The sequence below is a fragment of the Paroedura picta genome, chromosome 1 (assembly GCF_049243985.1).
Source record: "Paroedura picta isolate Pp20150507F chromosome 1, Ppicta_v3.0, whole genome shotgun sequence".
In the NCBI taxonomy this organism is placed as follows: Eukaryota; Metazoa; Chordata; class Lepidosauria; order Squamata; family Gekkonidae; genus Paroedura; species Paroedura picta.
The window spans coordinates 179,968,484-179,989,657 of record NC_135369.1 but is presented as its reverse complement, the minus strand read 5'-3'; the positions used below and the strand labels follow the sequence as shown (position 1 = coordinate 179,989,657).

General features: G+C 47.9%; 1 protein-coding gene across 1 annotated transcript in view; it reads right to left on the bottom strand.

Moving 5' to 3' along the window:
- Positions 1-21,174, bottom strand: part of COL6A1 (collagen type VI alpha 1 chain) — a 68,540-nt gene that overhangs the window by 14,674 nt on the left and 32,692 nt on the right. Inside the window, exons 19-25 of the mRNA XM_077314004.1 lie at positions 20,599-20,661; positions 9,620-9,682; positions 4,942-5,004; positions 3,853-3,915; positions 2,309-2,359; positions 2,177-2,212; positions 933-995 (exon numbers count right to left, since the gene is read on the bottom strand). Coding sequence (XP_077170119.1) covers positions 933-995; positions 2,177-2,212; positions 2,309-2,359; positions 3,853-3,915; positions 4,942-5,004; positions 9,620-9,682; positions 20,599-20,661 — 402 coding nt within the window. The remainder of the gene's footprint in view (positions 1-932; positions 996-2,176; positions 2,213-2,308; positions 2,360-3,852; positions 3,916-4,941; positions 5,005-9,619; positions 9,683-20,598; positions 20,662-21,174) is intronic.

The window sequence follows — 21,174 nt, the reverse complement described above, 5'->3', positions numbered from 1 at the left end:
AGGGGTAGTCAAACTGCGGCCCTCCAGATGTCCACGGACTACAATTCCCAGGAGCCCCTGCCAGCAAATGCTGGCAGGGGCTCCTAGGAATTGTAGTCCATGGACATCTGGAGGGCCGTAGTTTGACTACCCCTGGTCTAAACTTACATTAACAATGAAACAGTAATGATAAGACAATGAGCTGCACTGTAAGCTCTTTTTAGTGCTAGAGAAGAAATTTGTCATCGAAGAGGACATTTCTACTGAGCTTCAAGCTTCCTTTGCACAAGTTTCTAGCTTTGTTCCAATGAACAGTCCAGCTAGGTAGAGTCATGAAAATCCCTTCTTACGGAAGGACTGGTTTGAACGCATCTGAGTACCTTCTCTTCCATGAAATGCTCTTGAAAGCGAGTGAACCTTTAGGCTTTCTTTCCACTTGTCTAATTTTAGCTGTTTTCTGGCAGCTGAAACCCAGCATTGATGAGTGAGGTGTGTTTCATTCTTTCCATGTGATCAATACACCTCCAAAGTACAATGCGCCACGCAAGTCGCATGCTCCTTCAACAGAGCTGTGAAACATGAGATGCTTTGCCATGTCAACAGACACAGTGGCAGATCCTGAATCTTCCCCAGAAGCTCCTCCTGAGGAAGCCCCATTCACCCAACACAGACCCTCACGTCCAAAACTGCCATCTCTTATTTTATTGGCATTTGGGTGACGTTCAATGCCGTCATCAGCATCTCGAACTTATTTCCGGCCTTGCTGTTATTGAAACAGTGAACACATTTCTCCATCCCTTCCTTATAGCGTAACATATGCAAAGAAAGCCAAGGACCTGCATTTACGAGATCACTTTGAACTGTTTTTAACATGGCGCAGTGGTTGTAAAATGCATGAATTATGCCGCCTTAAGGAGACTGTTCAACTTTGGGCAACCCTGGGATACACTTACTTCCTCTCCGGGGTCTCCAATCTCGCCGTCATCACCTTTGGGACCAGGATAGCCTTTGGTACCCTGCAGAAGACCAAGAGGACACCTTGGAGGAGGAATGTATAACCTGATGGAGTCCAATAACAGAGGAAGGAGGGAGGCGAGGAAGAATCCGCAGGCACAAAACACTCCGTTCCTCATGCACATGGAGAGTGACTGCCGAAGGGCATCCATGTCAGTCTTGCAGCCAAGTTCATGCTGTCCCTTGGGATCTGGCCCACTGCTCCCAAAGCTACATTCAGTACTATGTTCCAGCTGCACTGAAAGTATTGGGAAATTCTGGGTGGAGCTCGTGTTCATGTATGCTTACTGACAATTTTATGGACCACACCAGTACCGTCTTGGCCCGTCTACGCTGACTCCCTATCTGTGCTGGGCACAATTCAAGGTGCTGCTGTTGACTTTTAAGGTCCGATATGGTTTGGAACCAAAATATGAGAAGGACCGCCTACCCCTTTATGAATCTATCCAACAGTTGTGGTCATCATCCAAGGCCCCTCTTTGGATGATTCCACTTTCTGAGATTGGGCAGGGCCTTGTTAGTCATGGCACCAAACTTCTCTTCCCAGGGAGACTCATCTGTCCCCTTCAGTTGCTATCTTCCCCCAGCTGTCTGCTGTTTGCTCAGTGATCTCGCCTTTCTGACCCATCTCTTAACTGCTGTTTTTATGGTTTTGTACGGGTATTTTAGCTCGGTTTTAGTGTGTTTCTGTTTGGTTTTAATGGTCTTTAAGATACATTTTTATTATGTATGTAGGTAATCTGTCAGCCACTTTTAGGCGGTCCTGATGAGAGCAACAGAGAGGCAGGGTACAAATGTTATAAATAAATAAATAAATGACTAAACTTAGCAGAATTGTTGCACTGTCTCTAGCCTAACTAGGACCAGACCAAGGAAACCATCTTCAGTTAAGTTGGCTCTAATGAATGAATAGATTGAGCAGCCAATATTTTTTTCAAACACAAAATAAACTTTTCTGTATGTTAAGTGGCGTTAAATTTGGAATGAAACATTGTTAAGTAGGGCCAGATCCACTGATTTGTCATGGCCACATCATCTGTTCCAGAAATCATTTCTATTTTTTGCTTCTGACCAATGATTTCATAAAATTCACTCCCATTCTTTGCTTGAGACTTTCAATTCAAGGCCATACGAGGCAGACTAGGGTACATGCGTACCAGCAGGAAGGGAGAAGGAAACTTACATTAACTCCGGGAGCACCTCTGTTGCCTGGATATCCCTTTGGGAGGAGAAGGGAGAGAGAAAGTTAACTCAGAGACAGATCAGCAGGGATATCGGCTACATCTGGGGAGTTTTGGGATGGAATGCAACTCACTGGGAAGCCAGGGAACCCGTCTGTGCCATTGCCTGGGGCACCGTCTTCTCCCTGGGAGGAAAAGGAAAAGAAGTCAGCCTCTCCCCACAACAGACACCCTGTGAGGGAGGTGGGGATGAGAGAGCTCTGAGAGAACTGGGACTGGCCCAAGGTCATACCCAGCTGGCTGCATGTGGAGGAGGAGTGGGGAGTCAAACCTGGGTCTCCATATTACAGGCCGCTGCTCTTAACCACTATGCCAAGCTAACTTTCAGAATTATTTTCTTATTCAAGTGAGGGATCCTGGATATGTTATGCTCTCCCAAGGCGAAGTCCTCCCTCCCTCAGCCAAAGGGGGGTGGGGAAGCCCTCCATATTCTCCATGAAGCAAGTGCAGAAGTCGAAACGAACCATCTCTTTCTCCTATTATGCCCACACCTCACAACAAGCAACAGCAAAAATTTCCGATCCTGCCCGCTGCATTTCATAAAGATCAGGGCTTTCAGCTATGAACGGATGGCCACAGAATGTGGACAAGTTGATATGCGACTCCCTCCCCCACAACCGTTCCCTGGCTGGAGAGACAAGAGGCCATGCCATATCCCTTCTGTGGAGACAGATCATGATGGAAAGCCACGATAGCCTGTCCGTAGCAGTCCAAAAGAGCAAGATTCAAGTGGGGAGCCGTGTTGGTCTGAAGTAGCACAACAAAAACAGAGTTGAACAAATCTCTGTTGAATTGAATAAATCTTTGGTTGGTCTTAAAGGTGCTATTGGGCCCAAATAGCAAGAGTCCAGCTGCCCCTTAAAAAGTTTGTGGCAGGGGACGAAGTGAGCAGTGACTCACGAAAGATCACACCCTGCTGCAGATTCTGTTAGCCTTTAAGGTGTTCCTAGACTCTTGCTCTTTGGTACATCAGCCTGGTCACAATCTAGACTCCAGTCTAGCGGTCTTCAACGGGGTGCCCATTGAGCATCACGGTCCCTGCCAACACCTTCCCTGGCACCTGCCAAGAGTTTTCCGAAAGCAGGCAGGGCCAGGAGGAGATTTTCCCAAGCAGAGCTCCTGACTGGCCAATGGAGATCTGATTGGCTGCACAGATGACTAATCAAACCAACACATTTCTTTGTAGTAGCGGCCACCGTAGCCCAAGGAGCTTCACTGTGACTGAAGATGAGCTGTGCATAAGCAAGAAAGTATTTTGAACTGATGTGTTCATTTTCAAAGGCATCCAGTTATACAAAGCTTCTGTCTGAAATGTTTGAGTGACTATTACATAACCTTGCTTCCTGACGTTTTGTGGTTGACGCCGCCTCCTGCAGCAGCCCTTTTGTGGTTGTGCCTGGCACTCCAGGTCATAATTTTTCAGTCCACAGGCTCTAAAAGGCTGGGGATCCCTGCCCCAGACCAAGAATCACCCTGACCCACCATGAAAGGCCTCACCCTCCAGACCTCCAGTATTGTCCTCTCCCCCTTTGTCCCTCTCCTCTTCCCATCCCTGCCCAACGTAAGCTTCAGATGCTTCCTGACTTCTCAGGATCCCTCCTCCACTTCTGCTACTCACCCTTTCGCCCATCAAGCCGGCATCTCCAGGTAGTCCAGGTGGCCCGACAGGTCCTTTGGGGCCCTACACATTGAAACAGAAAATATGCACCCATTGCTTGGAATCCATAACCTGCTTGGAAACTAGATTGGCACCGAAGGCATTCCATGACGACAGTCCGTCCTGTTGGTACACTACAGTTCACGGCAGCCATTGCTGCTGTGAGTGGTGGATTGGAAGAACAGACTGTTGTCATAACACAGCTTCTCTTCTCAGGGGGAAAAGAAGAAGCCTTGGATAAGAGCTCCCCCTCACTGGCAGTCTTCAAGCAAAGGTTGGACGCACACTTTTCTTGGATGCTTTAGGATGCTTTGGGCTGATCCTGCGTTGAGCAGGGGGTTGGACTAGATGGCCTGTATGGCCCCTTCCAACTCTATGATTCTATAAGCTAGGGAGGGAGACCTTCTTCCATGCTGTGGGACTGGAAATAAGAATGGAGGATTCAAAGATGGCTCCCTCAAAGTGTTGGCCTTCTCCCCAAACATCCTTTCTTTCCTGGTCCCACAGTGGATGCAGGGGAAGTCCTCATCTTCTCATCCCCAGATGTCCAGCTAGCAGCTGAAATGGGATTTCCTTGCTCAGGCTGTGCCGCTTCCAAACAGCACTGAATCTTGCCTTTCCCGTTTCCTCCTCCTGACAGCCGCCACGAGGCGCTGGATGACCCATGAGGCCTAAATTCCTCTCCCCTGGCTTCCTGGTGACCCAGCTGTGGTTCTTGCTGTTCCACCCCCGAAGCTGTAGTATTCCCTCCTTGCCCCCGTCCCGCTGTTGAAGGTAGTAGAGAGGTTAGGGGTTCCTCGTTCGGATCATGGGATCGCGCGCTGGTGTTTATAGATGCTGTACACAAGGACTAATTAGGGACAGGCCTTCCAAGTATCCTCGGACGCTGGAGTTCGCATCTGGAAAGCACATGTTGCACATCAGAGGACTTGCCCTGGAATGGCCTTAAGCGTGAAGGGGTTGGTTTTTCAATCCCTTGAGAGGTGGGATAACCCTTTCCTGCCTGTCTCTTGCCAATCTGGGTATACGCAGGCACGAAAATATACTAACCTCTTGTCCGGGAGACCCTTCATCTCCTCTGTACCCCTTAGGTCCAGCTGGCCCAACCTCACCCTAGAAGAAATGAAAAAAAAATTATTCAGGGTAATATTCCTCTTCGCAGGCAAGCCACTTACAGCTTTTGTGGGAGCCTAATAATGTCCAGTTCCCAACCTCTCCAAGGGACACAGTGGTCAGTTCATTGGGGGGAGACAGACCTGCAGTTGATGACCTACACCAGGGGTGGCCAAACGTTGGCTCTCCAGATGTCCATGGACTACAATAACCATGAGCCCCTGTCAGCATGCAGACAGGGGCTCATGGTAACTGTAGTCCACGGACACCTGGAGAGCCAATGTTTGGCCACCCCTGGCCTGCACTACAGATACTTTTTTCAGAGACTGACTGGATTCCTCTGACACATACTGTACTTATATGTATGCAAAGCAGACAGGATTTCCTCTGAAGATAATGAAAGGACAGCCAGCAAGTTAGTGTTTATGATTACCATGGCAGGCTTCCAAAGATTTAATCGTTTCATGGGGTTTAATAGTGATCACAGACTCGTTCCCAAACTTGATAGACTATGGCTAACGCAGTGAGTTTCCTTCCAGCTCCAGAATTGCTACAGAGGCTCTGAGCATAGCCAGCGTTGGCTCGACTCAAAGTAAACTGAGAGAATTTCTCTGCTGTGTAGTTTTTCCTTTCCCCTCTCTTTCTCTAGGCCTCAGTCACTGGGTGGCAGAAATCCAACATGCAAATGATGAAAGTTGAGTTTAGCACGTTTGGATTATGCACCTCGAGCTGCAATCGGATGTACGCTGGACCAGGCACAGAGCCAAATAAGTCAAGAGGACTGATTAGCCGGGACAATATTTTAGGAGTCTTCTTTTCTTTTTCTCAGAAAACCTTATTAATGAATACAAGACGCAACTGTTTAGGCCAGACACCCAAAACGGCTAGGAAAGGCATGAAATTTAACATTCATATGGAATTCAAAAATTCACCAAAAAAAACCGCCAGTTCTAGCGATTTTTCTGTAAGAGCCTTCTACTTCAACAGAAGAAGAGTTGGTTCTTATATGTCACTTTTCTCTACCCGAAGGAGGATCAAAGCGGTTTACAATCACCTTCCCTTTCCTCTCCCCACAACAGACACCCTGTGAGGTGGGTGAGGCTGAGAGAGCCCTGATATCACTGCTCAGTCAGAACAGAAGAGTTGCTTCTTATATGATGCTTTTTCTCTACTCAAAGGAGTCTCAGAGTGGCTTATATTCGCCTTCCCTTTCCTCTCCCCACAACAGACACCCTGCGAGGTGGGTGCGGCTGAGAGAGCCCTGATATCACTGCTCGGTCAGAACAGCCCAAGGTCACCTAGCTGGCTGCCTGTGGAGGAGCAGGAAATCAAACCCAACTGACCTCATTACAAGCCAGCGCTCCTAACTACCACACCAAGTGGGATTCTGACATTCATGAACAGAATCAAGCAGGCTGTTGCTCCAAATGGTTGCCAAAGCTCTTGGACTGGCTCCAAAACTTCACAAGGAGACCAAATCTGGCTATGAATGCATTCTGCTTCTCTGCTTTTCCTTTGTCATTCTGAATGAGGCAAGAGGGCAAGAAGTGGGCTGCAGAAGCACCCAGTGATATCAAAATATGGCAAGAAAAGGGGTTACACAGTGTATAGAATGCGAACTGAAAAAAGGGCCCCAAAGGGTAGACTGTGTTGCTGCCAAGAGGCAACGTGTAACGGAAATAAATTAGACCGAATACAATCTAAGAAAATTTGTAGCATGTTCCTGTAATCTTATTAGCTCTATTTATTTTTGCAAAAAAATCCCCGCGGTATTAAATCATAAAACATAATAGTAACAAAACGCATTCCAGCAGATAATTCTTACATGTTTCAAGGCACAACTTCAACATTCGAAAATGCAGTTGCGCACCGAAGACTAATCAACATCCAATGTAGTAAAGCCACACAAGGAAGAGAGAGAACAGTAACACAGCAACGGGTCGCTAGCTAGCTCTGATCTCCTTGCGCCCTTCAAAAAGAGATGCTACTGGGCGGCAAATTCAGGCTGGGCAAATGAAAAGACTTCTTGACATGATGATGGATTAGAATCAGAGGTCCGCTTTGAGAGGGTGGCATGATTATGGTTGTGCGCTTCGTCCGCTGAAGCGGCCGTTCGAGCTTGAAGCCCACTGGCTGCTTTGGGTTTCGAACAGCCACTTTGGCGGACGCAGCACAGAACCCTAGTTGTAATGGCCACAGGCACAGATGGTTTTAAGTGGGGACAAATTTATTGGCGGCTACTAGCCACGGTGCCTAAAAGGAACCACCATGTTCTGAGGTGGTAAATCTCTGAAGTCCAGTCCCAGGAGGCGACATCGAAGGCCTGTTGTTGGACCTCCAGAGGAGCCTGCGGGCCACTGGGTGAGACGGGATGCTGGACTCCATGGACCCCTAGTCTGATCCAGCTGGGCTCTTCATGTTCTCATATAACTGGAGGCTAGCCTATGATTTGATACGGGACCATTCTGAAGACCAGTTTGCATGTGAGCGCACTGATAATTTACTGCTTTGTGTGATACAAGCCAAGCTGGCATAGTTTGATACTCGTGGTAATGGTTGGAAAGTTCACAGCACTTTATTTAACGGGTCTGTTTGGGACTCTTCAAGAGCTTCCCTCAACCCCAAGACCCAGATGTGCGCTGACAATCTCATGCGGAACACAAAAAGACAAGTTAGTCTCTATACCCCACTTTTCATTACCAGAAGGAGACTCAAAGCAACTTACAATTGCCTTCCCTTCCTCTCCCCACAACTGACACCCATAACCATAAGGGAGCCTTTATAGACAAAACTGAAAGAGCTGTTTTTTTAATACCCTGCCTTTCACCCCTTGAAGAAGTCCCAAAGCAACTTACAAACACCTCTCCCTTCCTCTCCCCACAACAGACACCCTGGGAGGTAGGTGAGGCTGAGAGAGCTCTGAGAGAACTGCTCTGTGAGAACCACTCTGAGAGAACTGTGATACAGCTGGCTGAGCGTGGAGGAGGAGTGGGGAATTAAACCCAGTTCTCCAGATTAGAGTCCACCGCTCTGCACCACACTGGCTCTCATGGGATCTAGAGCGAAACCCCCTGGTGTTGTTTCTGAGGCATTTTCTTCCTCTGTGTTTTGAGGAACCCTCGTTGACTTACTTGTGTTAAGAATCCCCCCCACACACACACACACACAAAGAGACAACTCCTGCTTCAGAGGGAGCTGTGGAAGGATTCTAGGAAGGCTCTCATCCCCAAGATGGTGCGTGGGCCATAGCCTGTTCCCGTTGCTGTTTTTAATTAGGAACAGTGGCTCTGGCACAGAACATCTGTGTTTAATTTCAGCTGTTGTTGCTGCAGCATGCTGGTGCCTGACAACAGGCTGGCTCTATTGGAACACTTTCGACAGAGAGAACAGAGTGCTCTCCTCTGTCTTTCCTGAGGCCAGGGAGTGGGACTTGCCACCTACAGCCTGGGGGGCTCAGCTGAGGTGGCTCGGAGTGACGCAGGCCTGTTGTGAGAGTGGGCAAGGCGAGGAAGTGAACCATTTCATCCCAGAACGAGCGATAGCAAATTGTTGATAGAACCCCATGGCTTCTGTCAGGAATCACATGGGAATATGGCCTGCTTCTGAAAGCTTCAAGGCAGTCAGTATTGGGGCTTTCCACAGTTTTTTTTCCTCTCACCTGAGGCACTCAGTAAAATGTTACGTTGAAATTAAATGCTGATGTCTAATTTCCACAGCAGGGCTTCCCTCTTCCTTTGGTAGCGTCAGAGGGGATGATAAAAACTTGATTTGTGATGAGGAAGAACCATGCCTGATTTGACTGTGCTTTAATGGTGGTTTCAAACACCCTAAATAAATTCATAAAGGTAAAGGTATCCCCTGTGCAAGCACCGGGTCATGTCAGACCCTTGGGGTGACACCCTCTAGCGTTTTCATGGCAGACTCAATACGGGCTGGTTTGCCAGTGCCTTCCCCAGTCATTACCGTTTACCTCCCAGCAAGCTGGGTACTCATTTTACCGACCTCGGAAGGATGGAAGGCTGAGTCAACCTTGAGCCGGCTGCTGGGATAGAACTCCCAGCCTCATGGGCAGAGCTTTCCGACTGCATGTCTGCTGCCTTACCACTCTGAGCCACAAGAGGCTCATAAATGTAGTCTAAATAAAGTGCAAGGAGCTTTCCTGTGGTGGTTTGGGGACATCTTACGCAAAGAAGGAGCTGGTTTTTTATACCCTAGCTGTCACAGCCTGAAGGAATCCTAAAGCAGCTTACAAACACTTTTCCCTTCCCCCTCCTCCACAACAGTCACCTTGTGAGGTAGGTGGGGCTAAGAGAGCACTAAAAGAACTGCTCTGCAAGAACAGCCCTAAGAGAACTGTGACCAGCCCAACGTCACCCTTGGGCTGCATGTGGAGGAGTGCGGGCTCGAACACGGTTCTCCAGATTAGAGGCCACTGCTATTAACCACTAGCCCACTCTAGACCGTTTGTAGCTTTTTCCCATGAAAGTGAGATAGGAAGGCCCCAAGACAGACTCCTGTTCTGTTTGCTCTGGTCTTTCCTGGGCCTTTATTCTGACTCTTCTCTGTCCGTACAGGAGACATGGGTCGATTTTTAAAAACGTGAATGGCATCTTACTGGCTCTCCAGGTGGTCCAAATGGTCCTTCACGGCCTTGATCACCTTGTGGTCCTGGATCACCCTGAAGAACAAGACAGGGGGGAATCAATCCGAGGCAATACTTCATGGAGGAGAAAAAGATAATTTTCATGAATTCATAATGTCCCAGTGGGAGCTCTCAGAAGTCAGGTGAGCTTAGAGTCTGTGGACCAGCAGCTTAGAGAGAGAAGTTCTCAAGAGTTTTTTCTTCCCATAGCCTTCAGAAAAAAAGGCAAGGGCTGAACCCCACCATTACCTAAGAGAACTATTCTCACCTGGCCAGACCAAGACCACCATGGGTAAAGCACATGCTTGAGTAGGCCTCCACCCCACCCCACACACATGCACCTCACCATGATCACCTGAACACATGGAGCTGCCTTATACTATCACACCTTTGGTCCATCAGTTTGGTATACTCAGACTGGCAGTGGCTTTCCACAGTCTCAGGTTGAAGTCTTAGAATCATAGAGTTGTAAGAGACCTCCAGGGTCATCTAGTCTAACCCCTGGCACAATGCAGGAACTCACAACTACCTGCCCACCCACAGTGACCCCAATTTCATGCCCAAGTGATCCTTTCCCCACCAAAGGTCTCCAGAGTCCAGCCTGGCCTGGAGGAAATTCACCTACCATCCCACAGTGGCGATCAGCAATTCCTTTGGTATGCAAGGAAGGGCCACAAGAGTCAAACACTGCCTGGACTGCACAGGGGCTGAAAACACAGTGGAGAATCCCCTAGTGCTGAGCAATATGGAAAATTGGGCTTTGCTACTACCTGTCAATTTCAACATTGTTCCCCCCTCCTCTTTTGCTTGCCTTCCTTTCTGTTCCCTTTCATTCAATGAACTAGAAGTTGCTAATCTGTTGGTGGTCCCCAGCCCACAAAAGATACTCCTGGCCTTGATCAGGGCCAGGGCCTTTTCAGTCCTGACCCAAACCTGGTGGGATGAGCTCCTGGAAGAGCTGAGGGCCCTGATGGAGCTTGCACAGTATCTATCTATCTATCTATCTATCTATCTATCTATCTATCTATCTATCTATCTATCTATCTATCATCTATCATCTATCATCTATCATCTATCATCTATCATCTATCATCTATCATCTATCATCTATCATCTATCATCTATCTATCTATCTATCTATCTATCTATCTATCTATCTATCTATCTATCTATCTATCTATCTATCTATCTATCTATCTATCTATCATCTATCATCTATCTATCATCTATCTATCATCTATCTATCATCTATCTATCATCTATCTATCATCTATCTATCTATCTATCTATCTATCTATCTATCTATCTATCTATCTATCTGCCTGTCTATCTATCTATCACATTTATAGCCCACCACTCTCTGTAGACTAGAGGCAGATTACATTTAAACGGAAGGTACTTGCTGAACACTACAATAGGACAACTATGTGATTTCAAAAATATATTGGACACCCCCCACATCAAAAGTGATGTTCCACCCCAATTTGCAAAAGTGCATTTCTTGATTGTTGCTGCAGAATAAATACAGTGGAGGAGAAAGAAGGGTACGGTGGGCACAGAATCTGAATTCAAGATTAAAGGCTTACAGCTCTGAAAATCTGCAGTAGGATGCCCGTGTGAATGGGCCAGGATCAGGCCCGCAAGATTCAAGGTTTGAATTTGAGTGATGCCTCTCATTGCAAATTCTCCTGTGTGGTTCTTGCTTTCTGAAGACTATCGAAAGTATTGCCATGCACCAGCAGCACTCTAATGGCATCTACCGTTTTCCCCTCCCACCAGAGCTCAATGTGACAGAAGGTTTGGCAGGGACAAAGGAGACCAGGAAATGCCGCAGCTTCCACCCCGCATGCTCTGAGCCAGTTGGGTCGGCAGCCAGTTCTCTAGAAACTGGGCAAGCAGCACTCACACATACAGACTTTTGGCCTCCAGGAGGGCAGGAAATGAGCTCCTCAAAAATCCCTCCTCTGTCCCCTCAGATCAGCTAAACTGAGGGCAGCAACGAAGTTCTGCTAAACCCTTTCCTGAAGAATCATAACATCTCTTCCAGTGAGGAGCAGAAGAAGAAGAGTTGATTTTTATACGCCGCTTTTCTCTACCCAAAGGAATCTCAAAGCAGCTTACCATTGCCTTTTCTTTCCTCTCCCCACAACAGATGCCCCGTGAGGTAGGTGAGGCTGAGAGAGCCCTGATATTACTGCTCGGTCAGAACAGCACTATTAGGGCAGTGACAAGGCCAAAATCACCCAGCTGGCTGCATGTGGGGGAGCAGGGCATTAAACCTGGATCGTCAGATTAGAAGCTGCTGCTCTTAACCACTACACCAAGCTGGCACAGTCGGTTGTCACCTGCTCCATCATCAGAGGCACACACTGTGGGTAACAGTCAATCTCATGTCCCAGATGAGGTGGTAACCCTCGTTTTGTCTTCGTGAAACCCTGGAAGGGTTTCCCGAATGGGTGGAAGTTAATTAATTTTTTAATATATATATATTTAATTTGTTAAATGTTTACTGGGTGGTATGACCCTGTACAATCATGTTGACCCGCCCCCTCCCAAAATGGCCAATGATGGGTCTGAACGGGGTGGAAAGGGGAGGGCCCTCGAATGCACCTGTACACAGCTATGCTTCCCAACCATATTCTGCATGATTACGCCACTGATTGTTCTCAAAGTCTGAGGAATATTTCAGGGATTTCTCAATGGTAAAAAAATTGAGAAAGGCTGTCCTGTGGTCCAAAGCAGGGCAAGTGGACAGAATTCATTGCTCGCTGAGTTTGACAAGTCACAATCATGAGGAAATGCAACATGCTAACTAACAACACTGCGGAATAACAAAATTCTGCCATGAAGGGAGAGAATAAGGTTGCCAACTCCAGAGAGGGACATTCCTGGTCTTTCCCTCCTCCTCTCCAATCTTTCAAATGCTGTCTTGGCAACATCCAAGGTTAGGGCTCTCAGCTCTGGGCTGGGAAACATCTGGAAATTCTGGGGCTGCAGCCCAGGGAGGGCAGTATTTGGGAAAGGGAGGGACCTCAGAAGGGCACGATGCCATAGAGTCCCTTACAATGGATCTGTTTGGCCTGCAGATGGAACTGCAGTTGTGATAGTGGAAGGTCTCCAGTCCCCACCTGGAGATTGGCAACCCTATGGTGAGCCTAATATTGGACCCACCCCCAGGTATGGCATTTCCCAAGGACTCAAGCACCCCTTGGACATTGCCAAAGTCATTGATGAAGGGGGGAAGAGAGAGGAAAATAGATGGGGTGGGCCAGCTGGCTGGCTAACCAGTTGACTGACTTACAATGTCTCCAGCCACAGTAGCTGCCAGCAGAGAGGGTACGACCAAGGAGGAGGGATGGGGAGGGAATGACTCTTGAGTCATTCGGAGCATAGATTTGGACTCTGGAAAACTTGAGCTGTTTGCCTTTTTTTTTTTCTTTTTGGGAATAAAGAGCTTGGTTTTCCTAAGCCCAATTCTGATTCAAGTCCCATGGAGGCAAGAGGGATGACATGGAATATTCACAAGCAGTGCAGCTGTCAAGGAATTAAGTGGCCAGCCACAGGATGTTCACAATCTGGCTTCTGTCTGTGAGAGAAGGACAGTTATTAAATAGGACAGAAGGTAACTCTTAAAAGAGGTTCTGTCTAAAGTATGATATAAACAGAACAGGCACAAAACATTAGGGCAGCCTTTCAATTTTTTTTTTTTTTACTGTTGAGAAACCCTGAAACATTCTTCAGGCTTCAGGAAACCCCAGAAATGGCATGATCATGGAGAACATGGTTGGGAAACACAGCTGCCCAACCTGGGGCCCTTCCCCTCCTCCTACAGGCCCATCGCTGGCCATTTTGAGGGAGGGAGGTCGACATGACCATATCACCAGATAAATGTTTAACAAATCTGGAAAGTATAGATTAAGCTAACCCATTTGGGAAACGCTTCCAGAGTTGCCAGGAAACCCCGTAGTTTCATGAAACCGTAGTTGAGAAAGTCTGCCTTTAGGGAGACCAGTGGATAGGGTAGGGGAGCTGAAGGCAAGGAACTAAGAAAAGAGCGGGTACACAACCCTGAGGGAAGATGGAGAAGATTTGGAAACATGAGGAAAACTGAGGAAAGGGTAAACGGGTAAAATACACACATCAGACTTATGGAGAATAAATTCCCCGTTAAATGGGGAATGCCTGGTAGGCCATGGAGGGGTGAGGATGGACAAGGAGGAGAGCAGGACAGGGCATGTGGTGGCTTGTAAAGGTGGGAGCTATGGAAGCATAGTGCAGGGGGTTGGACTAGATGACCCAGGAGGTCCCTTCCAACTCTATTATTCTATGATTCTATGCATGGAGTTCCAGAAAAGTGAACTGGAGAGAAAGTGGGATCAGGAGCAGCCAAATGAAGGGGGGAACGGGCTAGAGAGAATCAAGAATGAGAAGGACCACCTAGATCTTCCAGAGAAAGGACTTTTCTGGAGGGTGTGACAGGATGGGAAAAGGTTACATGGCAAAACATGGCCCTTCCATCCTTCCAAGAGAAGAGCACTGGGGGCCTGAACTTTAAAAATGGGTATAAGCTCTCCCGGAGGAGGAGGAAGATGAGTTGGGTTTTGTATCTTTCATTACCAGAAGGAGTCTCAAAGCGCCTTACAACTGCCTTCTCTTCCTCTCCCCACAACAGACACTGGGTGGGGGGCAGAGAGAACTCTGAGAGAACTGCTTTGTGAGAACAGCTTCTAACAAGACTGTGGCTAGCTGAAGCCCACCCAGCTGGCTGCATGTGGAGAAGTGGGGAATCAAACCCAGCTCTCCAGATTAGGAACTGCCTCTCTTAACCACCACACCAAGGCAGAAGAGGCAATCGGGCCAAACTTCCTGTGGGGTATAAGGAAACGATACGGTGGGTTGGCTTTATAAACTAAAGTTCTGTCTTGCTGTGTTCTTTTTGCTACTCCAGTGATGTGGGACAGGAGGCTACAGATCGATAGCCATGACATTTCTGGGATATCGCTCTCTTGGTGTTATTTCCACACAGGACGCAGAGATGGCATTTAATGGTTAACATATCTGTGCAGTGACATCACAAACATCTGGATCCCACAGATTCCCTCCCACCCCCAGCCTCTGAAATTAAGAGGCCGCTCCCTGTGCGGGGGAGCCCACAGGCTGTCTTTTCAATAACGGGGCTCATGAAACCGGCTCAAAGTCTGCATCTATTCTGGTGTGTGTGTGTGTGTGTGTGTCTGTGTGTGTGTGTGTTAAGAGCAGCACTTCAGCTATTTAATGAGAATGCAGATCTCATCAATGTAGTTGGACACGAGGACTAAAACTTAAAATACCACATTAGATTTATGCGCCTCTTCAAGAGGACATGCGGTTGCATGAAGTATAGATTCCTTTCATGCAAGAGCCTCAGGAGAGTCCTTAAGAGGGGGGAGAAAAGGCCTGTGGCCAGATCCGATCCAATTGGTGTTTCCAAGGGATGAGAAGGTCGCTTGCAGAAGAAATCCCGCTGGATGCTAGGAACGGGAGAATCCTGCAAATTCTGCAAAAGGTATTCTGAAGCGGACTTGAGACAGTGCATTGAAATTGGGAAGCAACCCCCACCCTTTTTCCCTTGGAAAGAAATCTCAGTTCATTGCATTCTTTGGGAATTATTTTCACATCCCATCTGCCCGCATCTGGCCTCCAAGTACGGCAAGAGTCGCGATTTGCGAAAGACATCAAATGTAAACAGGGAAGCGGAAATTTAGATGAGATTTAAACACGGCTCCCAATGCCGCTCGATTCCCCCCAAACACGATGGGGCAGATTTATGCCTGCAGGGGCTCCGGGGAATGAAACTGTTTGCAGCGGGCTTAGGAAGTCCCTTCAAGATAAGACTTTCAAATCCAGTGTGTGTGGAAAATGGACGAGGCAAGGAAACTCTCACAGGAACGCAGAAATGAGCCTTTAGAACAGTGGTAGACAAACTGTAGCTCTCCATATGCCCATGGACTACAATGATCATGAGGCCCTGGCAGGGGCTCATGGTCATTGTAGTCCATGGACACCTGGAGAGCCACGGTTTGGCCACCCCTGCTTTAGAACTTGACAGATAAAACATAGAACAGGAGCCCTCTAGAACAGGCCTCCCCAACAAGGCATCTGCCAAGCTTTTCAGAAAGGGGTCAGGACTATTATAAGGCAGGACTTCTTCCTATTGACTGCCTTCAGGGAAAGGAAAGTGTTTTCCACTGGAGGATCAGCCAGCCTGGACAGCACTTGGGCTTGCCTTCAGCAATGTATGGTTCTTTCCCCCCTTCAGGCTTTCCTTCTTCCCAGGAGCGAGCTATTAATTTGTTTTCATCTCCTGTCAGCAGTACTTTTGGGGCGCCGCTCTTCGGAGGTAGGTAAGGCTGAGAAAGCTCCGACAGGACTGCTTGGTTAGAATTAGAACAGAATTGTTCAAGGTCACCTGCCTGACTTGATTGATTCCCCGCTCCTCCACATACAGCCAGCCGGGTGACCGTGGACAATTCTTCCCACCAAGCTTTTCTCCTCAGAGCTTTTTATTACATAATCTTAACACAGCCCGCGGCGCCCACTAAATAAATCCTTAAGGGCTTAGTGGGAGGAGTTAGGGCAGGCTCTGTCCGGGATGAGGAAGGGTGCCGATTGGCCCCTTCCTCCGGACAGACGATTGGCCCGGCCGATTCCCGCCCTGCCGACAAGGGAGCAACTGCGAGCCATGCCAGGCTCACAGTTGCTCCCTTGCCGGAGGCCTGACGTGTGTGAAGCGCTTCTCGCCGTGTCAGGCCGCCGGCCAAGGGAGCCCCCGCCAGCCGCGCTGCGCGCGACTGCCGGGGGCTCCCTTACCTAGCGCCCGCTGTATTTTTCATACAACGGGCTTAATTACTAGTATGTAATAATATACAATCTTATTAAATAATATGTAATAAATAATCCTCAGAGCTGCTGTAATGTAACTGGAATAAAAATTTGTTAGCCGTCAAGTCACCACAGGACTCCCCATTGGTGGAGGCATTGGTTTGGTATCACTTTTCTGGGGGAGAGACGGAATGTTGGGGAGTTGACAGTTGGAAAATGGCAGTTAGGGGAGTGGTTGAGAGGTGGCCATGAGAGAGGGGGGAAAGCACTGAAGTGAAGGCAATGCCAAGAGCAGCTTTGAGATACATGGACAAAAGAGTCCATTTGTAACAAAAGATTCCAGCAAAATGGACAAAAAAGTCCATTTGTAACAAAAGAATGCCAGAATACGGAAGGAGAGCAAAAACTCAAAGGGAAAGAAACCTTTCACCTCCACCTTACTCTCCTCAGTGTTCTGTTCAAACCATAAATGAAAGTGAACTCCCTGTTTGTTTAATCCTGTGGGCTGTGTGTCTGAGGGAATGGAACACACACACCCTCTTGTGAATACCTCTGTCTACACATGTTTTAGGATATGAATAAAGGCTGCCAGTGTATGACTGCAATAGCGTCTGAGTCCCCAACACCAATTACCCTGTGCGGTGTCTGAGGAAGGGCTGGTTACTTTGAAGGGAGCTGGGCTGGTATCATGGAGAAAGCAAGGGGACCTGAGAAGTGAAATGGTCATGGCTCTTTAGAGCAGCCTTTCTCAACTTTTTGACCATTGAGAAGCCCCTGAAACGTCTTGAGAAACCCCAAATGTGGTGCGATCGTGCAGAATATGGTTGGGAAGCATAGCTGTATACAAGCCCACCCGGGACCCCTCCCTTTCCCTCCCCCCCAAGGCCCATCACTGGCCATTTATAGGGGGGGAGGCTGGTCGGCATGACCATATATGATCATATCACCTGATAAATGTTTAACAAGTCTAAAAAATATATAAACAATTTATTAACTCCCACCCATTCAGAAAACCCTTTCCAGGCCATTGAAAAACCCTGGTTGAGAAAGCCTAATCTAGAGATTTTAAAAGAGGCAAGAAGGGTAGTGACATGTTATGGTGTACCCCCTGAACCTATGGAAGAGTTGTGCACCCACCCTCCTCGCCACTCCTCACCCACCTCTGCCGTTCTGGCAGCCAATGTCTCTTTTGCAAAGCAGTGAAAAATGTCTCCCCAGAGAACTGGAATCGAAACTGGGAGTGGGCAGGATTTGGGGCGGGAAGGGACCTCATTGGATTCTAATGCTATGGAGTCCACTCTCCAAGCAGCCATATTCTTCAGGGGAACCGATCTCTTTAGTCTGGAGGTGACCTGTAATTCCAGAAGACCACCCAGGTACCACTTTGGAATTGGTATCCCTATGAAATTCGAAGAACTGATGAAGACCTGAGACACCACAGAAGCTGTTGGCTCCAGTGTCCTTTGACCGAAGAAGGCCTGGTCAACCTTGCTTCAGGAGCAAAGGGCTCACTTACAAGATGCAGTGGAGCGTCTTTACATCAAGGGCTTTGGAACGATAACAAAAGACCAAACAAGCTTGTAAAGTAGGACATGACTCCTCACTGGAATGTCCTGCATAATGCAGGGGGTTGGACTAGATGACCCATGGGGTCCTTTTCAACTCTATTATTCTCTGGTTCTATGATTCTATGACAGATGTAGGAACTCCTGACTTCACTTTGAAAAAAGATTTCAGCAGCACTAGCTTTTTGTTTCTCAGTGGCACCAGAACGTTTTCTCTCTTCCCTGGCGTACTATGGGGGCACTGCCCATGTTGGTTTTGGACCGAGGAATACTACCAAATGCCCAGTCCGACTCATGTGCCGCTGAGATGAGTCAGCGTGGGTCAGACGCATAAAACTTTTTCCAACTTGCTCCCAGCCCTTACAGAGGAATTTTAACCACCCACCCCCCTCTATTAAAGAGAGACATTCTCCCCTCTGCAGCCACACAGTTCCTGGTTTGTTAAGCACTGGCCCATGGATACAGCTCAGGAACTGCCCAGTGACTCACAGTGCATCTCCATGCCAGCACGGTGACAAGAAGTCCTGTGCTAAACTGGGTGTGGGTGGAGACAGGTGAGAACTTGGGGAGTGAACATACACAAAAGGCTGTTCTTTTAGGTCTCTGTGCCGATTAGAACTAATTTTCCGTTAATCTTAGGGTCATATGAAGCTGCCTTATTCTGTACCAGACCATTGATACATAAGATCCCTACTGAGACTGATAGTGGCTCTGCAGGGTCACAGGTTGAAGTCCGGCACATCACGCAGGGGTGGCTAAACTGTAGCTCTCCAGACTTCCATGGACTTCCATGAGACCCTGACAGCATGCTGAAAGGAACTCATGGGAGTTGTAGTCTGTGGGTGTCTGGAGAGCCACAATTTGGCTATCCCTTTGGCTTTGTCTTTTTAACTGAAGATGCCAGGGATTGAACCTGGGACCGTCTCCAGGTAAAACAGAAACTCTTCAGTGGAGCTACAGCCCTTCCCTATGAATCTGCTGACCTGTCTTCACCTTTATACTTTGTCCAGCTTTGACCTTTGCATTAAATAGCGGGCTTTCGCTTTTCAAGATTTATCTGCAGAATCTGCCACTGTTGCTAACGCAGGTCAGAAACTGTAAGGAAACTCCTTTTCTCAAGCAGACTTTCCCACTAGGACTGAAGAGGAGCTCTCATGCAGCCTGCCCTTACCTGGGTCAGCACTTACACTGTGCTTTCTAAAGGGCCAAGCTGTGGAAGACTGTTGCACCAAAACAGTAAAGGATTCTTTGGCACCTTAAGGACTCGCAGATTTATTGGGGCAGATGTATTGCCATCATCAATGCCTCACAAAGTAAGTGCAAATTATATACTGCAAGAAATCTCCCAGCACCACAAGACTCTTGGCTGAAATGTTAGAAATCCTTTGCTATAATATTCGGCAGTTCAGTTAGTAATGTGCATACAAAGGGTGCATGGTCAAGGTACATGTACGGGGTATACAGTGATGATCAGGGGGCAGAAGAGAATCATAGAATCATAGAGTTGGAAGGGACCTCCTGGGTCATCTAGTCCAACCCCCTACACAATGTAGGAGACTCACAACCCTATTCACTGTAACCTGCCACCCCGTTGAACCTTCACAGAATGAGCCCCTCCATCAAATGTCTATCCAGCCTCTGTTTAAAAATTTCCAAAGATGGAGAACCCACCACCTCTCAAGGAAGCCTGTTCCACTGAGGAACCACTCTGTCAGGAAGTTCTTCCGGATGTTTAGATGGAATTTCTCTTACATTAATTTCATCCCATTGGTTTTAGTTATACATAACATGTGATTCATACTTCTGACAACATACTGAAGGTTCCGAAGATTCCTATTGGTTGAATCTCCCCCACTCAAGGCCAATTGCTGCTTTTGCTCAGGATTCCACATCACCCTTCTCCGTTCAGCCCTGCTGTGAAGGGAGCCTCTAACAGCCCCTGACTGAATTTCAAGTGGATTTAGCTTTACAGGAAAGTACACAGTGAGACTTTGGGGGGAACTAGGTGATCCGTGAGGTTTGGAAGTAGGGCCTCAAAAGTGTATAATGCTTCTAACCACCTAACACCCCGTGACCTATTTCAGGACAAGAAAACATTGCAGAGAGGAGGTAAGGTTGCCAGATTGATGTAAGTTCATGTTCTGGAATTCCACACTACCTATGTGTGCATAAACCTGACTAGCGTTTTGCACAGACTGTTTTGCACAGAGAGACCTCCTCTTATGGTTGCCAGCTTTCAAGTGAGGCACTAAACCAGCACCAACCATGAGCTAGTGTCCACTGCATTACAGAACACAACGGGCTTTATGACTAGTTAAGCATCACGTTTGAGCAACCTAAACAGAGCTTGACGGGGGTTCATGCAAGCTCAAACACTTCCTCAGATCTCTCTCTCTCTCTCTCTCTTGCTCTCTCTCACTCTCCATCTCTCTTTCTGGAACATCTCTGACGACTTCCACGGGGGCTTAAGAGCAGCACGACAAAGAGAGAACGTTCCATTTGCACTGTGCGGCATTTTCGTTTTACCTTGTCTCCTCTCGGTCCACGCACTCCAGGGATACCTAGCGGCCCCCTTTCTCCATTGGCTCCCTGTGTGAGAAGGAACATATTGCACTTAAGAAATATTTTACACATTAGACGCAACTCTCTGTCTGACTGAACAACTGGCTTTTGTCCTGGTGCAGCTGCCAAGTGTACCAGGGCAGGCCCAATGTGCTAAAGAGCAAAGGCTTTTCTTACCCAATGGCTACCTTGGCGGCAGAAGAATTATGTTTGCCCTTAGTGAGGAACCCTGTCATAGAACCCTGGACTGGAACCTTCTAGGCCAAGGGTGGCCAAACTGTGGCTCTTCAGATGTCAATGGACCACAGTTCCCATGATCCCTTGCCGGGACTTGTTGGCAGGGGCTCATGGGAATTGTAATCCATGGGCATCTGGAGAGCCACCCAGTTCTAGGCCCTCTCGTGCAGCTCCCTGCTCAAGCCAGAGGAAACTTAAAGCAAGAACATCCCAAGCTTGCAAGTGATACAACATTGATGTAATCTGCAGGACCACTTTTTGCCCTATATCCCCTCAAGAGTCCTATGGTCTAGCGACCAAGAT